The 20,723-nt window shown below is 41.8% G+C and overlaps 1 protein-coding gene across 1 annotated transcript in view; it reads left to right on the top strand.

The window, feature by feature from the left end:
• LOC139386898 (phospholipid phosphatase-related protein type 5-like) overlaps window positions 1-20,723 on the top strand; it is a 70,482-nt gene that overhangs the window by 23,380 nt on the left and 26,379 nt on the right. Inside the window, exons 2-4 of the mRNA XM_071132770.1 lie at window positions 7,676-7,808; window positions 12,299-12,549; window positions 17,836-18,012. Coding sequence (XP_070988871.1) covers window positions 7,676-7,808; window positions 12,299-12,549; window positions 17,836-18,012 — 561 coding nt within the window. The remainder of the gene's footprint in view (window positions 1-7,675; window positions 7,809-12,298; window positions 12,550-17,835; window positions 18,013-20,723) is intronic.

Raw genomic sequence — 20,723 nt, forward strand, 5'->3', positions numbered from 1 at the left:
ATACAAAAAGATTTCCCAAGCTTTAAACATCCCAAGGAGCACTGTGCAAGCGATAATATTGAAATGGAAGGAGTATCAGACCACTGCAAATCTACCAAGACCTGGCCGTCCCTCTAAACTTTCAGCTCATACAAGGAGAAGACTGATCAGAGATGCAGCCAAGAGGCCCATGATCACTCTGGATGAACTGCAGAGATCTACAGCTGAGGTGGGAGACTCTGTCCATAGGACAACAATCAGTTGTATATTGCACAAATCTGGCCTTTATGGAAGAGTGGCAAGAAGAAAGCCATTTCTTAAAGATGGTTAAAATTGATGGGAAGATGGATGGAGCCAAATACAGGACCATTCTGGAAGAAAACCTGATGGAGTCTGCAAAAGACCTGAGACTGGGACGGAGATTTGTCTTCCAACAAGACAATGATCCAAAACATAAAGCAAAATCTACAATGGAATGGTTCAAAAATAAACATATCCAGGTGTTAGAATGGCCAAGTCAAAGTCCAGACCTGAATCCAATCGAGAATCGACTGCTGTTCACAAATGCTCTCCATCCAACCTCACTGAGCTCGAGCTGTTTTGCAAGGAGGAATGGGAAAAAATGTCAGTCTCTCGATGTGCAAAACTGATAGAGACATACCCCAAGCGACTTACAGCTGTAATCGCAGCAAAAGGTGGCGCTACAAAGTATTAACTTAAGGGGGGCTGAATAATTTTGCACGCCCAATTTTTCAGTTTTTGATTTGTTAAAAAAGTTTGAAATATCCAATAAATGTCGTTCCACTTCATGATTGTGTCCCACTTGTTGTTGATTCTTCACAAAAAAATACAGTTTTATATCTTTATGTTTGAAGCCTGAAATGTGGCAAAAGGTCGCAAAGTTCAAGGGGGCCGAATACTTTTGCAAGGCACTATATATTCCCTGATTTTCCCAAAATCCCGGTTGGAGTACTACCTCCTCAACCATTGAAAGTTGCCAGAATTTTGCAACCCTAATCATGATTGAGCTCCATAGATCAGAATAGACTTGACTAGAGGTCAACCGATTATGATTTTTCAACACCGATACCAATTATTGGAGGACCCAAAAATTTGTAATAATGACAATTACAACAATACTGAATTAACACTTATTTTAACTTAATATAATACATAAATAAAATCAATTTAGCCTCAAATAAATAATGAAATATGTTCAATTTGGTTTAAATAATGCAAAAACAAAGTGTTGGAGAAGAAAGTAAAAGTGCAATATGTGCCATGTAAGAAAGCTCACGTTTAAGTTCCTTGCTCAGAACATGAGAACATATGAAAGCTGGTGGTTCCTTTTAATATGAATATTCCCAGGTAAGAAGTTTTAGGTTGTAGTTATTATAGGACTATTTCCCTCTATACCATTTGTATTTCATATACCTTTGACAATTGAATGTTTTTATAGGCACTTTAGTATTGCCAGTGTAACAGTATAGCTTCCATCCCTCTCCTCGCCCCTATGTGGGCTCGAACCACCCTCTAAGCAGCGTTACCCATGCAGAGCAAGGGGAACAACTACTCCAAGTCTCAGATCGAGTGACGTTTGAAACGCTATTGGCGCTCACCCCGCTAACTAGCTAGCCATTTCACATCGGTTACACCAGCCTAATCTCTGGAGTTGATAGGCTTGAAGTCATAAACAGTGCAATGCTTGAAGCATTGCGAAGAGCTGCTGGCAAAACGCACGAAAGTGCTGTTTGAATAAATGCTTACGAGCCTGCTGGTGCCTACCATCGCTCTGTCAGACTGCTCTATCAAATCATAAACTTAATTATAACACAGAAATACGAGCCTTAGGTAATTAATATGGTCGAATCCGGAAACTATCATTTCGAAAACAAAATGTTTATTCTTTCAGTGAAATACTGAACCGTTCCGTATTTTATCTAAAGGATGGCATCCCTAAGTCTAAATATTGCTGTTACATTGCACAACCTTCAATGTAATGTCATAATTACGTAATATTCTGGCAAAGTAGTTCGCAATGAGCCAGGCGGCCCAAACTGTTGCATATACCCTGACTCTGCGTGCAATGAACGCAAGAGAAGTGACACAATTTCACCTGGTTAATATTGCCTGATAACCTGGATTTCTTTTAGCTATATATGCAGGTTTAAAAATATATACTTCTGTGTATTGATTTTAAGAAAGGCATTGATGTTTATGGTTAGGTACATGTTGGAGCAACGACAGGACACGCTAGATAAACTAGTAATATCATCAACCATGTGTAGTTATAACTAGGGAATATGATTGATTGATTGATCGTTTTTTATAAGATACGTTTAATGCTAGCTACCAATTTACCGTGGCTTCTTACTGCATTCGCGTAACAGGCAGGCTCCTTGTGAGGCAGGTGGTTAGAGCGTTGGACTAGTTAACCGTAAGGTTGCAAGATTGAATCCCTGAGCTGACAAGGTACAAATCTGTCATTCTGCCCCAGAACAAGGCAGTTCTTAAATGTGTTCTTAACTGACTTGCCTAGTTAAATAAAACTCTAAAAATAAAACTGAAAAAAAAATATATATAAAAAAATTATGCGTCCAGAAATACCGATTTCCGATTGTTATGAAAACTTGAAATCGGCCCTAATTAATCTGCCATTCCGATTAATCGGTCGACCTCTAGACTTGACCATTCCCACCAAACTGGTGATCAAGTCAAAGTGACACATTTGGGTAGAGTTTGGGACACGCAAAGCGGGATGTAAAGGCAGCCAACAGCGTCACAGAATCCTACTATAACTTTGAGATTTTTCATTGGCTCGATAGGCTGCAAATATAGCTCGGCGCTGTCACTATACAGAGAAATGAACAAGAATCAAATAATAACCTGCTGAAGTCCTTGTAAAGCGGCCAGAGGAACATTCCCACTTATCAGGGTTGTTGACATGTGTGGGCCAAAGATGGCATGATTGCTATTATTAGTGAGCAGTGAATAAGGCTCTGGCTCGTTTGTGAACGACTACACTAAATGCTCTGTAATGTCAAAGTAAAAATAAATACGAAATAAACAAATATATCTTGATTAGGTAAGTATTCAACCCCCAGAGTCAATACATGTTAGAATCACATTTGGCAGTTATTACAGCAGTGAGTCTTTCAAGAGATTTGCACACCTGGATTGTGCAATATTTGCGCATTATTCTTTTTAACATTCTCTTGACATGCTCTGTCAAGTTGGTTGTTGATCATTGCTAGACAGCCATGTTCAAGTCTTGCCATAGAGTTTCAAGCCGATTTAAGTCAAAACTGTAACTACAGTAGGCCACTCAGGAACATTCAATGTCATCTTGGAAAGCAACTCCAGTGTATATTTGGCCTTCTGTTTTAGGTTATTGTCCTGCTGAAAGGTGAATTTATCTTCCAGTGTCTGTTGGAATGCAGATAACCAGGTTTTCTAGGATTTGCCTGTGCTTAGGTCTATTCCATTTATTTTTATACAAAAAACGTAATCTTCCTTGCCGATGACAAGCATACACATAACATGATGCAGTCACCACCATGCTTGAAAATATGAAGAGCGGTACTCAGGGATGTGTTGTGTTCGATTTTCCCCAAATATAACACTTTGTATTCAGGACATAAAGTGAATTTCTTTGCCACATGTTTTGCAGTTTTACTTAAGTGCCTTCCTTCTTTTCACTCTGTCAATTAGGTTAGTATTGTGGAGAAACTACAATGTTGTTTATTCATCCTCAGTTTTCTCCTATCACAGCTATTAAACTCTGTAACTATTTTAAAGTCACCATTGGCCTCATGGTGAAATCCCTGAGAGGTTTTCTTCCTCTCCACCAAATGAGTTAGAAAAGACGCCTGTATCTTTGTAGTGTATTGATAAGTGATGTAAAGTAATGAAGTAAAAATACTTTAAAGTACTACTGACGTCGTTTTTGGGGGTATCTGTACTTTACTATTTATGTTTTTGACAACTTTTACTTTTACTTCACTACATTCCGAAAGAAAATTATGTATTTTTTTTTCCATACATTTTCCCTGACACCCAAAAGTTACATTTTGAATGCTTAGCAGGACAGAAAATGGTCAAATTCACACATGTAAGGGGTGTGTAACCGGTGGCAGGGAAGTCAGACTCAGGAGAGCAGAACTTTGTAATAGCCAGAGCAGTTTAATAGCAAAACCAACGGCATAAAAATAACAAGATATTGGGTACAAAAACCCGTCGCGCACCAATCAACACGTGCACAAGCACTTACAATAAACAATCCCACACAAAGACATGGGGGGGGGGGGGGGGGGGGGGGGACAGAGGGTTAAATACATGGAATAAATATAAGACAAAACACATGGAAAATGAAAAGTGGATCGATGATGGCTAGAAGACTGGCGACGACCGCCAAGCGCCGCCCGAACAAGGAGAGAACCCGACTTCGGCGGAAGTCGTGACAGCACACTTATCAAGAGAACATCCCTTTACTTAAATATATTTTAGCAACTACATTTACTTTTGATACTTAAGTATATTTAAAATGTAAAAAATGTACTTCTACTCAAGTAGGCGACATTCACTTTTAATTGAGTCATTTTCTATTAAGGTATCTTTACTTTTACGAAGTATGAGAATTGAGTACTTTTTCCACCACGGGTATTGATACACCATCCAAAGTGTAATTAATAACTTCATGCTCAAAGGTATATTCAATGTTTGCTTTCTTTTTTCTTTACAAATAGGTGCCCTTCTTTGTGAGGCAAAAGAGAGGAAAACCTCTCTGGTGGTTGAATCTGTGTTTGAAATTCACTGCTCGACTGAGGAACCTTACAATGTGTGGGGTACAGAGATTATGTAGTCATTCAAAAATCATGTTAAACACTATTCTTGCACACAGAATGAGTCCATGCAACTTATGTCAAATGTTTGAGTGCTTCATAACTGTACCATTATGACTTGTGAAATGTATGTTTACAGCTTACGTAGTGCTGAAAATCAAAGTACTTACAAGGGATAAGCCCAGTTGGCATACTTTTCTGGTGTGATTCCATCATGATTATGTTCTTGATTGGACCACACTCACAAACAGTGGCAAACAAAACAAAAAAATATGTGATGCATGCCAGCAAAGCCACTACACTATACAACACAACACTAAACAATACATTAATTGCACTATAACGGTGACAAATGGTGCCCACAAACTGTTATGGCTGTCCCAACAGCAGCGTCCCAACAGCAGTCCCAACACCTTACCACTGCTACACCTGGCTATCAGCAGAGCCTTGTCTGGCAGCGAAACAGTTCATTCAGCCTCATTTAATGCCTTTAAAAAAACATAGCTGATATGGCTCACTTTCTTAAACAAATGTGGTTAATACTGACAATTGAGATGTACAAACTATGGCATAAGGGGACAACAAGCAGATAAGAGGCAATCCGTAATTTCGATTAAGACATTAATGAGCGAGCTAGGACAGACGTAGTCAATTTAACTATTGGTTCAGCATTTTTTAAATGTACAGTGACAGAATTCAGAACATGGGCCATTCTTTCAGTGTTCTCCCTGTACACCAAGTCGGAACAGTAGGTAAAAGAAAGGGGGCATATAAGCAGGCAATGAAAGCTCTTACAATATTTGATGATTACATTTCTCTAAAACAGGTTATTGGCTACATGTGCACCACCAATGTGATACCTGTGCACCACAAAGTCAGAACAGTAGGTGAATTTAAGAGGGGAAAATATACCAAATTATTAGGGTGAGGCACATGGGCTACTAACAGCTTACTACACAACATACACTTAGTATTACTTTCTTACCTACAGTATACATATCTCCCTGCCATATTACATAATTTATGCAGCAGCGTACAAGACGTTTATGGACTCACCTTGTTGTGCTGTGCTCACTTGCACAGGAAGGTGGTGCGCCAGTCCTTTGTGGGCAAATTTTGTCATTAAACTTTGTCATCAAAGTATGGCATTCTCTGGATTTATGGTGCTTTCAAGACAACTGGGAATTTGTAAACAAGGTCGAATCATGATGACGTCAGTGATCTTCAGGTCGTAGCTCTAGAAAGAGGCCCGAGTTTCCGACTTACAATTCCGAGTTGGCTGACCGTTCAAAACGTATTTTCCCAGTCGGAGCTCGTTTTTTCCCCAGAGTTCCCAGTTGTGTTGAACTCATTGAAGTCAGATTTCCCAGGTCTGTGTTAACAGTTGTTTTGAGCGTGGCAGAAATCATGCTGGATTGACAGCATGGCCAATGTTGAATGTTTATCATTTTAAGCTTGGAATAGAGACACTTAGACCCAGAATTAGGACCACACACCCACTCCACTGAATAGCAGGCTAGTGATTGCTTTGCAATGCTTGCAGTTAGCCACTGATTCCTTCCAAACCACTCATTGTTAAGTTTACGATTTCCAACTTGTAATGTTTATATGCAATGGTCGATGAGCACCGATACATTTTGTCTATAATTTCTCTTTATAATTTCTCTTCATATGACAAGAATTAAAAATGATTTGACAGTAGAATGTCAACTTGATTCATGATGATGACTGCTATCTAAGATTTTGAAAGTATGATGTTGATCAGTCCAATCAAAGCTACTATAGATATAACGTGATTTGACGTCATTTTATCTGTGGCCAATGACCTTGAGTCTTCTTGGATGGGCACTTCTAATGCAACTATATGGCAGCACCCAAGGGGCTTGAATTTTCACTGTGTCCCCATGAGTGACAGAACACTGAGCCAATCATGGCGCAACTAGAGAACATTACCAATCCCTACGCTCCGTATTTTCTGCTGGCTGCCCCACCACAACAGGAAACACTGAGCTAGGCTGAAACGCCTACATTTTGGAGCTGTCTTACTCAAGAAAGCAATAAAGAGACCATTCTTTATTAACTCAAAGATTATTATTATTATTATTTTTACATTGTTTGCAAACTGATATATAACACATATTAATGCCAACACTTTTTTTCCAAAATAATGTGGGGCTCAAAACAGGTGGGGTTCTGACTGCAGCTAGAGTCTAGGGACACCAGGGAAACAGTATAATATAATCTCACTGAAATGGATTCAACTCACTGAAGTGGATTAAACACAGCATACCTGATGCGCTGGTCTAGGTGTTGGAATAGGTAAACCTGCAGACTAAACCTGATGCCCTGTGTCACGAATGTGTCATGATCGTCAACCTATCTTGTCACATACTAATGATTAACACTCTACCACCACAAAACGCCTATGTTTGTTTCCGGGAAATTATTGCAGACATTATACTGGGTGTCTGCAGTGTCTTTACCTAAAGGTGCTTATCACCCCATTGAACTTTGGCAATTGGGCTAAATGGCCCAGTCAAGTCCAACAGCTGTAGTTGAACACTGGCATTACAGCTGAACCGAATCTCAGCCCAAATCAATTTCATTGTTCATTGGTGCAGTATTCTTCCGTCTTAGGTCTAAGTGTTGTACTCTATGCGTGGTTGCAGAGAGAAAACAAAATAGATGTTAATGCATGCCCTCAATAGGACATTTGGTTGATGTGGCACGAAGGCATTGCTACAGGGAAGATGGTTTAACGGGGACCATGGTGTGCATTCTTTGCCCAAAGAATTCACAATATTCAGATCCTGTTATCAGTGATTAAAGTCTCTCTCTCTCCCTCTGTATTTTAGATCACAGCCATAGAGTCGGTGTTGTTTCTGCTTCAGTATATGTCAGAGGACCTGGACAACAGAGAGAAGATCATCGTCATGGGAGACTGCTGTTACCTCAATCCTCTGGTGCGCAGGACCTTCCGCTTCCTGGGTACGTGTTTTGGCAGTAACCTACCTCCATACCACTTGCCGAATGCTTACTGTCCCCATGCAGAATGGCTGCCCAAATTCATGATGTGGTAGCAAGGACCTTCGTTGCAATGTGATGTCAAAGGTCTGCACTCAAAATAAGACAAAGATTGTTGGTATACAGTAAGTGGTGTACAGGAAATGTCTGACTCAAAATGATGAGTGATGATGAGTGATGTTTACCTATATTTAATGCAGCTAGTAAAGTACAATGTAGCAACATTTTCTAAGCTATCAGTAGTGTCAACAAAGTTAAACCTACCCACATATGCCTAGGTCTGGCTGCAGTCAAGATGGTGAATGGAGTGTTTGTCATTGCCTGTGCTTGCTTGAAGCCATGCTCTGTGGTGTTTACCCTTGCTGTAAGAAAATAACATTTCCAAAAGCCCTAAAGAAATGAAGTGGAGCGGAATTGATTGGTTAAAAGCTGTTTGAATATCTGTAATATAGTCTGTGCTATTTTTTTTGTACAGACTGTGAGACTGTGTTTTGGCCAGTGACAGCTTATAGGACAAGAAGCCCAATGCTAGTGTAATCAAATCAAATCAAGTGTTATTGGTCACATACACATATTTAGCAGATGTTATTGCAGGGATGCGGATGCGAACAAGTCACCTTTCGGTGAAATTAGTTGTTTTGAATCCAAAATAGGTGACCTACGTGAATCGTGCAGATCCGATGAGAAAAGTTTAGGGGGGAGAGGCTTTGGATCATTACTGGCTGTAAGCAAACGAGTGATGTGCGTTTGGAGAAATACCTGCTGTATCCAAGGCTCAGCCAGTCGTTCACATAACAACAGAATGCCGCACGCGACTGAAGCGAAGAGACAACCAATTTGCTAGTTACAGAATCAGCGTGCGCTCTAGAAAGACAGCAGATAGTGCAAAGACAGTTACAGCAGTGTGTCCCCTGAACTCTAACGAAGAGGTAGATGAGAAGCCTTTTAGCTAGCCAGAGAAATGTTGAGCAACATTAGCCTACTTAGCTGATCTAATAATTGAGTTTAATGTGTGAAACTTTTCTGGCTAATAAAGTCAGACAGCTAACATTAGCTAGCTAACGTTACAACATCAGATGAGCTAACGTTAGTAACTTAACCAATTCGCTACAGTATTAACTGGTATACGACTCCTTGCCGTTCCTCAAGTTATAACGCGTTTGTTGCTTTAGTTGCTGTGTGAAATGTTAACTAGCTAACTAGCTAACAAACTAACTACTATCTGTGAACTAATGTTTTCCCTCTACAGAATGCGGTTCATTTTCAGAATGAGAGAATTAGGTGAAAATGTGTAGCTGGAGTTGGGCCTGGTTTATTATGCTAGATGCTAATAGAGGTGAAAGAAATGCCATACACTAACCCTCTCAATACAGTGGATAAAAGGGGTATGCCGGGTGTACTCTCTGCCTGAAAGAGATTATACCAACCAAGGGTATCATGCTCTGCTGACACATTGTAGAACAGATGTCCACAGGCAGAAAGTGTACAATGTAATAATGTGCAGTGTAGCTCAAGGATATAGCTTTTTTTTTGTGTTGAACTTGACAGTAACACTTTTGTGTGAGTGAGGGGGGTTATTTTTGCACTTGATCAATGTCTCCTATAGTGGCCACTATAATAGAGCAAACATAGAATGCCTGTTTGTTTCATTCTATTTCTACTTTAACCCTAGGATGCATAGTAAACATGGCGCCCCAAGAATGCATATGCCGGGTCAAAATGACCCGATAATGTAATATCTGTGTTTTATTAATATGTGTCTAAAATATTATCCATTTTGTGGAACATAATTATTTTGAGTGATGATTTGGACCTTTCAATAATTATTTTGTTTGAAATGCTTTTAGCCGCTCAGTTTGATGCACATTTCAATGATAACATATTATGAAAATTCATTACAGCTATTGAAAATCTTAGCATATTTTTTATTACAATCAATCTTACAATCAAAGTTTCACATTCAACCTTTTAGTGTGAAGAACAAAATAAAACCACCTTTAAGACTGTTTATAATATTTCAAAACATTTATTTGAAAATCCGAAGTTCATCATCAATTTCAACGACAACACTAACAATTGTGAATTCAGAAAACATGAACACTAAAAGGAACAAAGTGACTGCTCTTTGCAGACAAGTGTGTTGCACTGAGAACACCAGCAGCTGACTTTTCCATCCTTTGCGCTTGGGCAGAGCTGGCACCTCTTCCTCTTCTGGACCTGGCTGCTCTGAGTGGTGGTGGCATGGCTCTCTTGCATCACCCCACATCTTTCCATTGCCTCAGTTCTTCTGTGGAGATGGGAGAACCGTCCAGAAGAATAACCATCTCTGCAGCACTCCACCAATCAGGCCTTAAGGTAGACCTGCCAGACGGAAGCCACTCCTCAGTAAAAGGCACATGACAGCCCGCTTGGGGTTTGCCAAAAGGCACCTAAAGGACTCTCAGACCATGAGAAACAAAGATTCTCTGGTCTGATGAAGCCAAGATTGAACCCTTTGGATGGAATGTGAAGCGTCACGTCTGGAGGAAAGCTGCTCATTCACTGTGACGCAGTCGCTGGGTATGAACCTTCACAGTTTGCTGGACAAGGTCCCACACATACCGGAATGCTGCCAGGTGGTCAGTTGCCTCTCTGGACACTCTGGTCCTCTTGTCATCAAGGCAAATTATTTACTGTATGACAAATTAATACTACTACCAATATTGTTAATACATATTTCTAAAACAAAAGTCAAAGAGAATAACACACAGCTCAAAAAAAAAAAAAATATTCAAAAGTGGCTTGTATTCACCGATCACCTTGGCGATCTCACTGCAGAGTTACAGGGTCAGAGAGTTAGAGGGCTAATCCTTAGAAAGACATCCTGACCATCCAGCAGACCCAATCTGGTTAAAGTTGTTATTGAAGCAAGAAAAAAACAAAGTAAACTTCAACCCATTTGGAGTAATTCAACCATTACCAACATATTTTTCCTTTTACTGGCAGGCAAGTGAAGAAAAGCTATTTGCATATTTACCAAAGGCCCAGAGAACCTAATTTGCATATGTACCATAGGGGACCGGTAATACCCCTTTGGATACATGACTCTCACATCGTGACTCACAGCGTGACTCATGCGTCCCCAAAAACCAACACTGCCTAATAAATAAAAAATAACAAATCAAATTACAGCTCTTGATAACTCCATAAAGTAAAAATAATTGTATCTCATGAGGTAATGGTAAAAACAGACTAGAGACAGGTGTCCCACATTCAGGGGCAGCGCTCTCTCCCTGACATTCACGTGGCCTGAAGCACACATAGGACTATTGATCAATTATAAACTTGTTAATGATCCGGGCACCTTTAACTGCTCTCCCAAGGCACTTGCCTTAGGAAGCCTTTCAAAGGGAGAGATATGTAATCATTCATAAACAGTTGTATATGGAATTCAGACACATTAGATTATGCAGTGTCCCCGATAAGGTGAATAGGTACCTACTGAAGTTAACAATCCCAGAGCCCCTCTCTTATAATTATTGTCAGTTTGACCTGTTGCATTGACATACAAACAGTCCCTGGGACATAAACTATGTTGGTGGAGAGAGAAATGTGCAGTTTACAGCTAATTACCTGTGATTCTACGTATAGAGAAAATGTTGTAGTTTTAAAGAAAGTTTGCTGCAATTGTAACCATTCTGTCAAATGTGCAGTTTCACAGCCAATGTCCTGTATTTCTACACATTTTGCCATAGGGTGGAGAGAAATGCTTGCCATTTTTAAAATGATATCTGAGTGAGAGTGACTTAAAAAATGTACTATGATTACTACAAGTTTAGATAGCTGGGTAGATTAATTTACCAATCCAACACTTTGGCTGGCATGGGCTAAGTGAGTGACTGCCAGTGACTGACATGACAATAGAAAAACAGCTGATACACAACCAAACTTCTAAATTGCACTTTGTGTATTCTACTGTTCTAACTCTCAACAGTAAGTTGAGACCTCCACTGATGCCGCATTCACATGCTAGTCGGAACTAGGAAACTCTGAAATGTCTGATTTGGTCATTTGTTGAACACGACACGTAATTAACTACAAGTTAGACATTTCAGAGTTTCCTAGTTCTGACTAGCACGTGAATGCGGCATCAGTTCCCCCCCAAAAAACTATTCTGCCACAAGTTGCCCATCCCTGGTCTAATCAGACACTGCAGTCAAGCCTATAACAATTTTTCATTTTCTGGAGGATTTCAAGCTGAAGGAAGACATTCAAGGTGAAGGATTCTCATCTAGACAAAGATAATCACATACTCATCATTAGTCTATGACTAATTTAACACAGTGGTTGGAGACCATCCTGTCTCTTCACTTCCTCACCTCTAACCTTTGTTGATTTTTCTCTCTCTCTCTTTCTCTCTCTCTCTCTCTCTCTCTCTCTCTCTCTCTCTCTCTCTGATTTCCATCTCTCTCCAGGTGTGTATGCGTTCGGACTGTTCTCCACAGACATCTTTGTAAACGCAGGCCAGGTTGTAACAGGAAACCTGTCCCCCCACTTCCTGACGGTGTGTAAGCCCAACTACACGGCCCTGGGCTGCATGGAGACCGCCCGCTTCGTCAACCAAAAGGGGGTGTGCACGGGAAACGAGGACGACATCATGCGCGCCCGCAAATCCTTCCCCTCCAAAGAGGCGGCACTCAGTGTCTACGCCGCGCTCTACACAGCGGTAAGTGTAGTACACTATTTGTAGAAGTTACTATTATGTATTATTTATTACTATTACGTATTTGTTTGTTTGTTGGTGGACTATTAGGGATGCAGGATGATATTACCACAGTTATCTATTATACAGTACATACGGTGAAGTGGGGGATCTCATGCTAACTATGCATATCTGATCCTGCCGACTACGCCAAATGTACTTCTAAGGACAGTTTGAAGATGATCTATACCACTTTGTTTAAAAGGCCTATTATCCATAGTTCATTTCTATTGGTGGTCCTACTTCAGAAATTTGATGTTGATAGAGAATCTTCCCCGATCTGCTCAAGCGAGGTTGTTGCTATCAAATCCAAAACGGAATTTCTGCTTATTTCAGAATGTTAATGATTGCCCATTCATTTTTATGAGACTGAGCTTAGTTTCATTGTAAGGTTTTCGGCTTTACTTCTTTGAACAGCCAAATTATGTTAAATGTGTACAACAGACATTTTTTACAATGTCCTTGTGGTAACCATCTGTTTAGTTCAGATGTAGAACCAAATTGCATCCAGGTTTTCAGAAAAGTAGGCCCATGGCTTTTCACTCCGAGACTATATTGTGCTGCTGCTGTGCTATTGAATGAAACAGTTGGATCTAGACTGAGCAGAATGCTTTTCTCTGCTCAGAATGCTGCTCCGTTGATATTTTGGAGGGTTGCTGCTGTTGTTGGTGGTGTCTATGCCATTGAGCACCTTGATCAAATTAGTTCTTATTGAAGAATTTCCTCTCTGAAGACGGTGCAGGGAAAAGGGTGCTCCAAAATCACTTCCCCCATCCTATTCTGTTCTCCCTCCTTTCCAATTTCAGCTCAAGTGGCCCGCCCTCTAAGATTGGATGTCTCTGTTTTTCTCAAAGTGACTGATTGTATGTGAAGCCTGAGGGTAGAGGCTAGACACAGCAGTTTGGTGACATGCTTATCATTAACACTCATCCAGCATTAAGAATGTTTAGAAGACAGTATTTATATTTGCGCAATCATGTCTAATGTTTTGTTTGAATTATTTATTGTTGCCAGAGGAGGGGTGCATTTGGAGTCAATGCAGGGCTAGTTATTCAAATTGCTTTCTGGTTAATACTGTAGTGAGCATTTCTCCTTCTCCAAGATAATCTATCAACCTGACAGGCGTGGCATATCAAGAATCAGCATGATCATTACAGAGCTGCACCTTGTGCTGGGAACAATAGCAGGCCATTCTAAAATGTGTAGTTTTGTCACACAACACAATGCCACAGATGTCTCAAGTTGAGGGAGTGTGCAATTGGCATGCTGACTGCAGGAAAGTAACCACGCTAGCCCAGGACCTCCACATCCGGCTTCTTCACCTGCTGGATCATCTGAGGGGGCAGTTCTGAAGAGTATTTCTGTCTGTAATAAAATCTTTTTGTGGGGAAAAACTCATTCTGTTTGGCTGGGCCCTGCCCCACAGTGGGTGGGCCTGTGCCCTCCCAGGCCCGCCCATGGCTGCCCCTGCCAAGTCATGTGAAATCCATAAAGTAGGGCCTAACGAATGTATTTCAATTGACTGATTTCCTTCTATGAACTGTAACTAAATCTTTGAAATTGTTGCATGTTGTGTTTATATTTTTGTTCAGTATAATTAACCTTTGGTGGCAGATTCAACATTACTTTTCATTCAGCAAATTAACTACAGAGACATAGAACTTAGAACTCTTAACAGTGTTCATTGCAATTGACCCTGCAGCAGTAGGAAAAGTAAGCCTTGCCTGAGTCAGACTCCTTCCCTATGGGCTATTCTATCTTCTGTTTCTATAGTGTGAGGCAGCTTGACATACAAGCACAGCCCCATAGACAGCAGAGACACCAGGTCCCAAATGTTTTGTCTTTCATATGAAATGACTGGAAATCGAACACCCAACCTTCCAATCTGATGTGCTGAGTACGGAGACTATGCTTCTCGGAGTCAAATCAAATCAAATCAAATCAAATCAAATCAAATGTATTTATATAGCCCTTCGTACATCAGCTGATATCTCAAAGTGCTGTACAGAAACCCAGCCTAAAACCCCAAACAGCAAGCAATGTAGGTGTAGAAGCACGGTGGCTAGGAAAAACTCCCTAGAAAGGCCAAAACCTAGGAAGAAACCTAGAGAGGAACCAGGCTATGTGGGGTGGCCAGTCCTCTTCTGGCTGTGCCGGGTGGAGATTATAACAAAACATGGTCAAGATGTTCAAATGTTCATAAATGACCAGCATGGTCGAATTATAATAAGGCAGAATAGTTGAAACTGGAGCAGCAGCACAGTCAGGTGGACTGGGGACAGCAAGGAGTCATCATGTCAGGTATTCCTGGGGCATGGTCCTATGGCTCAGGTCAGTTGAAACTGGAGCAGCAGCACAGCCAGGTGGACTGGGGACAGCAAGGAGTCATCATGTCAGGTAGTCCTGGGGCATGGTCCTAGGGCTCAGGTCCTCCGAGAGAGAGAAAGAGAGAAGGAGAGAATTAGAGAACGCACACTTAGATTCACACAGGACACCGAATAGGACAGGAGAAGTACTCCAGATATAACAAACTGACCCTAGCCCCCCGACACATAAACTACTGCAGCATAAATACTGGAGGCTGAGACAGGAGGGGTCAGGAGACACTGTGGCCCCATCCGAGGACACCCCCGGACAGGGCCAAACAGGAAGGATATAACCCCACCCACTTTGCCAAAGCACAGCCCCCACAACACTAGAGGGATATCTTCAACCACCAACTTACCATCCTGAGACAAGGCTGAGTATAGCCCACAAAGACCTCCGCCACGGCACAACCCAAGGGGTTGTGCCTCTTCCCCCTCATGGCTGAACAAGGACATGGATAATATACATCTAGCTAGTTTTTCTATGCATCGGCAGGACAGAATGGCAGATTCCGATAAGATCAGGGGGGTGATGTGTGTCTCTTTATTAACAACAGCTGGTGAACGATCTCTGATATTAAGGAAGTCTCAAGGTTCCAAAAGGGTTCTTTGGCTGTCCCCATAGGAAAACCCTTTTTGGTTCCAGGTAGAAGCCTGTGGGGAAAAGGTTTTACATGGAACATAAAAGGGTTCTACCTGGAACCAAAAAGCATTCTTCAAAGGGTTTTCCTGTCGGAGAACCCGTTTAGGTTCTAGATAGCAGCTTTTTTTCTAAGAGTGTAGAACACCTCATTATAAGCTCTATACCAGGGTTATTCAAAGCTTGCCCTACGAGGTCTGTGGAACTGGCTTCGAGGTTCAGTGTTGACTTTGAGGACTGTAAGACCACACTATTCACCAAGATAGTTTTCAACTGTATTTTCCGTAGCTGTCTATTTATCATCACAAACCGATGCTGGCACTAAGGCCGCACTCACCGAGCTGTATAGCGTAATAAGCAAAACCGAAAATGCTCATGCATCCTAGTGGCCGGTGATTTTAATGCAGGAAAACTGAAGTCCGTTTGACATAATTTCTACCAGCATACAAACTCTAGATCACCTTTACTCCACACACAGAGACACATACCAAGCTCCCCGGCCCTCCTTTTGGCAAATTGGACCATAAATATATCCTCCTGATTCCTGCTGACAAGCAAACACTCAAATCACGCTCTCTGTGGTGAGTAAGATATTTAAACAGGTTAACATTCAGAAGAATTACCAGGACGTGTACATAGAGCTTGTGCTTACCAGTTGGCAAGTGTCCTCACTGACATTTTCAACCTCTCTCTGGCACGTCTGTAATATCTACATGTTTCAAGCAAACCACCATAGGCCCTGTGCCTAAGAACGGCAAAGTAACATGTCTAAATGACTACCGCCTCTGTAGCCATGAAATGCTTTGAATAGCTGGTCATGGCTCACATCAACACCATAATCCCAGACACCCTGGACCCACTCCAGTTCGCATACTGCCCCAGCAGATCCACAGATGATGCAATCTCTATTTCATTCCACACTGACCTTTCCCACCTGGACAAAAGGAACACCTATGTGAGAGTGCTGTTCATTGACTACAGCCCAGCGTTCAGTGCCCTACAAGCTCATCACTAAGCTAAGGACCCTGGGATTGAACACCTCCCTCTGCAAATGGATCCTGGATTTCCTGATGGACCGCCACCAGGTGGTGAGTTTAGGCAACAACACATCCACCATGCTGACCCTCAAGGTGTGGGCCCCTCAGGGGTGCGTGCTGAGTCCCCTCCTGTACGCCTTGGTCACACACGACTGCGTGGCCGCGCACGACCCCAACAGCATACTTTAAAGTCTGCCAACGATGCGCCGGTGGTAGGCCTGATCACCAATGACGATGAGACTATAGGGAGTAGGTCAGAGACCTGGCAGTGTGGTGCCAAGACAACAACCTCTCCCTCATCCTCGGCAAGACAAAGGAGCTAATCGTGGACTACAGGAAACGGAAGCCCGAACAGGTCCCCCCATTCATATAAACAGGGCAATAGTGGAGCGGGTGTACACATCAATTAAGGACCTATCATGGTCCAAACACACCAACACAGTCGTGAAGAGGGCATGAAAACGCCTCTTCCCCCTCAGGAGGCTGAAAAGATTTGTCCTGGGCCCTCAGATCCTCTATGTTCTACAGCTGCACCATTGAAAGCACTTTGACTGGCTCCATCACTGCTTCGTATGGCTGCTTCGTATGGCAACTGCTCGGCATCCGACCGTAAGATGCTACAGAGTGTAGTGCATACGACCCAGTACATCACTGGGGCCAAACTCCCTGCCATCCAGGACCTCTATACCAGGCGACCAGGTGGTGTCAGAGGAAGGCCCTAAAATTTTTCAAAGACTCCAGCCTACCCAAGCCATTTGGAATTTACATTGACTCACTCACTACACTCACTAGACTCTACCCGCACACTCACACATACTACTCTGACACTCCAACACACAAACACACACACACACACACACACACACACACCACACACCACACACCACACACACACACACACACACACACACACACGCTGCTGCTACTCTGTTTATTCTGTATTCTGATTGCCTAGTTACTTTTACCCCTACCCACATGTACATACTGTATTACCTCAACTACCTCGTACCCCTGCACATTGACTCAGTACTGGTACTCCTTGTGTATAGCCTCGTTATAATTTTTATTGTGTTACTATTTTCTTTTTTTATTTAGCAAATATTCGTCTTACTTTTTAACTGCATTGTTGGGAATGGGCTCATAAGTAAGCATTTCTCTGTAACGTCTACACCTGTTGTTGGATTTGATGTGTGTCTCCCTGCTGCAGATGTACATCACGTTAACAGTGAAGGCCAAGGGGACCAAGCTGGCCAAGCCTGTCCTATCTCTGGGTCTCATATGTCTGGCGTTTCTCACGGGCATCAACAGGGTGGTGGAGTACCGCAACCACTGGTGTGACGTCATCGCCGGATTCATCATTGGAGGGGCCATAGCAGTCTTCATGGTGAGGGATCTCAACATCTTTATACTACAGCCTTCTTTTTAAAGATAGAGGGATCGTTTCTTTGAACGGGTTTGTTACGTATTGTTAGGTTCTTATTTTTCAGAGTAAATGACTCACGGACACTAGAGAAGCTTTAACCAAGTTTAATTATTCCCAAAGGTTCTGTACAGATGTATTCAGACAGCAAAACATTTCTCTCATCACAGTTATATACATCCCACTTAAGACACTCCTCCTTCTCTCCAATCCTTACATCTTATGGTTCAACAGAAAGAGGGTAAAGAGGGTAACAGGATACCAAACCCTTATTACTACCTTAAGGGAATCTGTCCTCACCTCCTGACCTCAATCCCTCCGTCACCTAATCCACAGATATCCATCTGTCTTCCCTATATCAACAGTTGCTCTCCTCTTGTTCGCTCAACACATTCCAAAGCCTTCTGGCTTTCTACAGAGAACCATTAACTTGTGACATAAAACCCAGTATCTTTCACTCTTTCTATTCAAGGCTTCTTCTCTATCGTTTATTTAATATCTCAATGTTCAACGTTTAGCCGATTCCAACAGTCCTTCCTCTTGAACAATAGCGTCCTAATGTTCAATTTACAAAAACTTCGAAATGACTTATAAATGGATAAACCATGATAATAAAACATGAATTTACACAAAAACAAAAACAAATTATTATAAAACATGAATTACACAATCTAACAAATGGAACAAACAATGAACAACATTCACCTGTACTATGATCACACAATTGTAATTCCCATCTATCATCACATAACAAAATGCCATTCCAGCTGAATCACGCTGTCTTGTTATATGTCAGATGGAGTGGCTTTGGTTTCTCCACTTCCCCCTTCTGGTTCCTAAGAGAGTAATAGCACAAGACTTGGAAAGCAACAAAAAGACACACAAAACATAACAGTATAAACAATGTGATAAGCTATGCATAATTATATATAAATGAAAACCAAAGTCTGAGACCCTGACAATTCCCACTCTCTCTTCACCCGACTCTATGCCTCCCGGATACTTTCCTGCTGAGTTCCACAAAAATTCTCTAAAAAAAGCTCTAAAAAAGCTTCCTCATGCTTACACCCAGTCTTCCCCTTTCGGCCCCAGGTTCCGAGAGGTGTTCCCAAGTCATGTCATTTCCACTTTGTTCCCCATCTCCTCCATTTCAACTGATAGGCACGTCACCTGATATGCAAGTACGTATCCCTAATCAACATTACATCATCTTGAGGTCACTCAGCACTGTATCTGCTTTCACATCAATGCCTTCAACATTTTTGTTCAGAGTACAATGACCCCTCTATCCTTTATCATATGATGCATTAACCAAAAAAGCAGCTAACCCCAACTATGATGTTTATAGTAGCTCCCAGACCCCACACATCTGTATGTCTTACAGTGGAATCTCTCTCTCGCTCCGCTTCCTCAGTCATGGTGTTTTCACCCACCCATCATGCAGCTGGAACTCACTTCACGTGAGAACTATGCACCCCCCCAAGGAGAGACATGACGATCTTTACCGCTGCAGGTACTGTATGGAGTAGTGTGGGTCCCAAACCAACGCTGTCCCAACACCCCCGCCTGGTGTCTCTTGATGTACACTCATTCTCCAGTATTCAGCCCGTGCCCTTGGTTATACCTCTGCTTCCACCTGAGGATATACACACTGCAGCACATGGGTCATTTCCTGACAACATCATTTGTGATATTTGAATAACCACATCCCGTGTCCTCCCATCGGCCCCCCAGTTACCAGTTACTAATCCATGTGACATGAGTCGTCATAAACTGATATCCCAACAATGCTACTAAAGTAACCATTGCTACTTAGTAACCATTGCTACTTCCAACATGGACCATGACAATAGTCTCACAATACCGTCATTTGTGCAGTAGCCCAATTCCATGCTATCAATATAGCATCCTTCGCTACTAATACTGCTCCTTCAGTTACTGTCCCTACTGCGCCTGCCGTGAGAACACCTCCTGCATGTAATCTGTCAAATGTTCACCGGCTGTTAGAAATTAGAGAAAAATGAACGAGTTGGGAATAATATCCAAACTAACAAAACTCTGAGTCACAGGTGTCCTGAAAGCTTTACCATAGAGTCTGAAATGCCACCACAATCTCTTCTACTCTTACCACGATCTAGGTATGTGTAATGTTCAACTAAATCCCCATATTGTGTACAGTTAGCTGCTCTCCCTCTTCCATTAGAGGTCTCCTGTAACAATATACAGTCTCCGGGGAATGATACTCCTCCATAATCTAACCCATAACACACTATACTCCTAATGCATTTTCAGTTATTTACAGTTATAAACATACTAACACAAAGTACATGTTTAATAGCTTAGCACAACTCATTGATGCGATGTAACGTCACAATTCTGAGTGCAGGGTAAAACAGTTAAAACCTTCATGGTTGTCCCAAGCTTTCATCCAGTGATTCCCCCCCAAACAATCCACCTCCCCTCAGGATGACACTCAGAGATAAGTATCCCAATCACAACTGAAACGTTTGATCAATTCTCCAACCCATATTTAGATTGACTGACCTCAGTGCTGACTTTGAGTCTAGGGCTCAAATTCCAGTTGACCAACTTAGCACAGATCATCCCTGCTAGAACATACATTTATAAACAACCTTTTATTGCTGGTCATAACTCTTCTCAATACAGCCCCCCCC

Source organism: Oncorhynchus clarkii, chromosome 28, assembly GCF_045791955.1.
Source record: "Oncorhynchus clarkii lewisi isolate Uvic-CL-2024 chromosome 28, UVic_Ocla_1.0, whole genome shotgun sequence".
In the NCBI taxonomy this organism is placed as follows: Eukaryota; Metazoa; Chordata; class Actinopteri; order Salmoniformes; family Salmonidae; genus Oncorhynchus; species Oncorhynchus clarkii.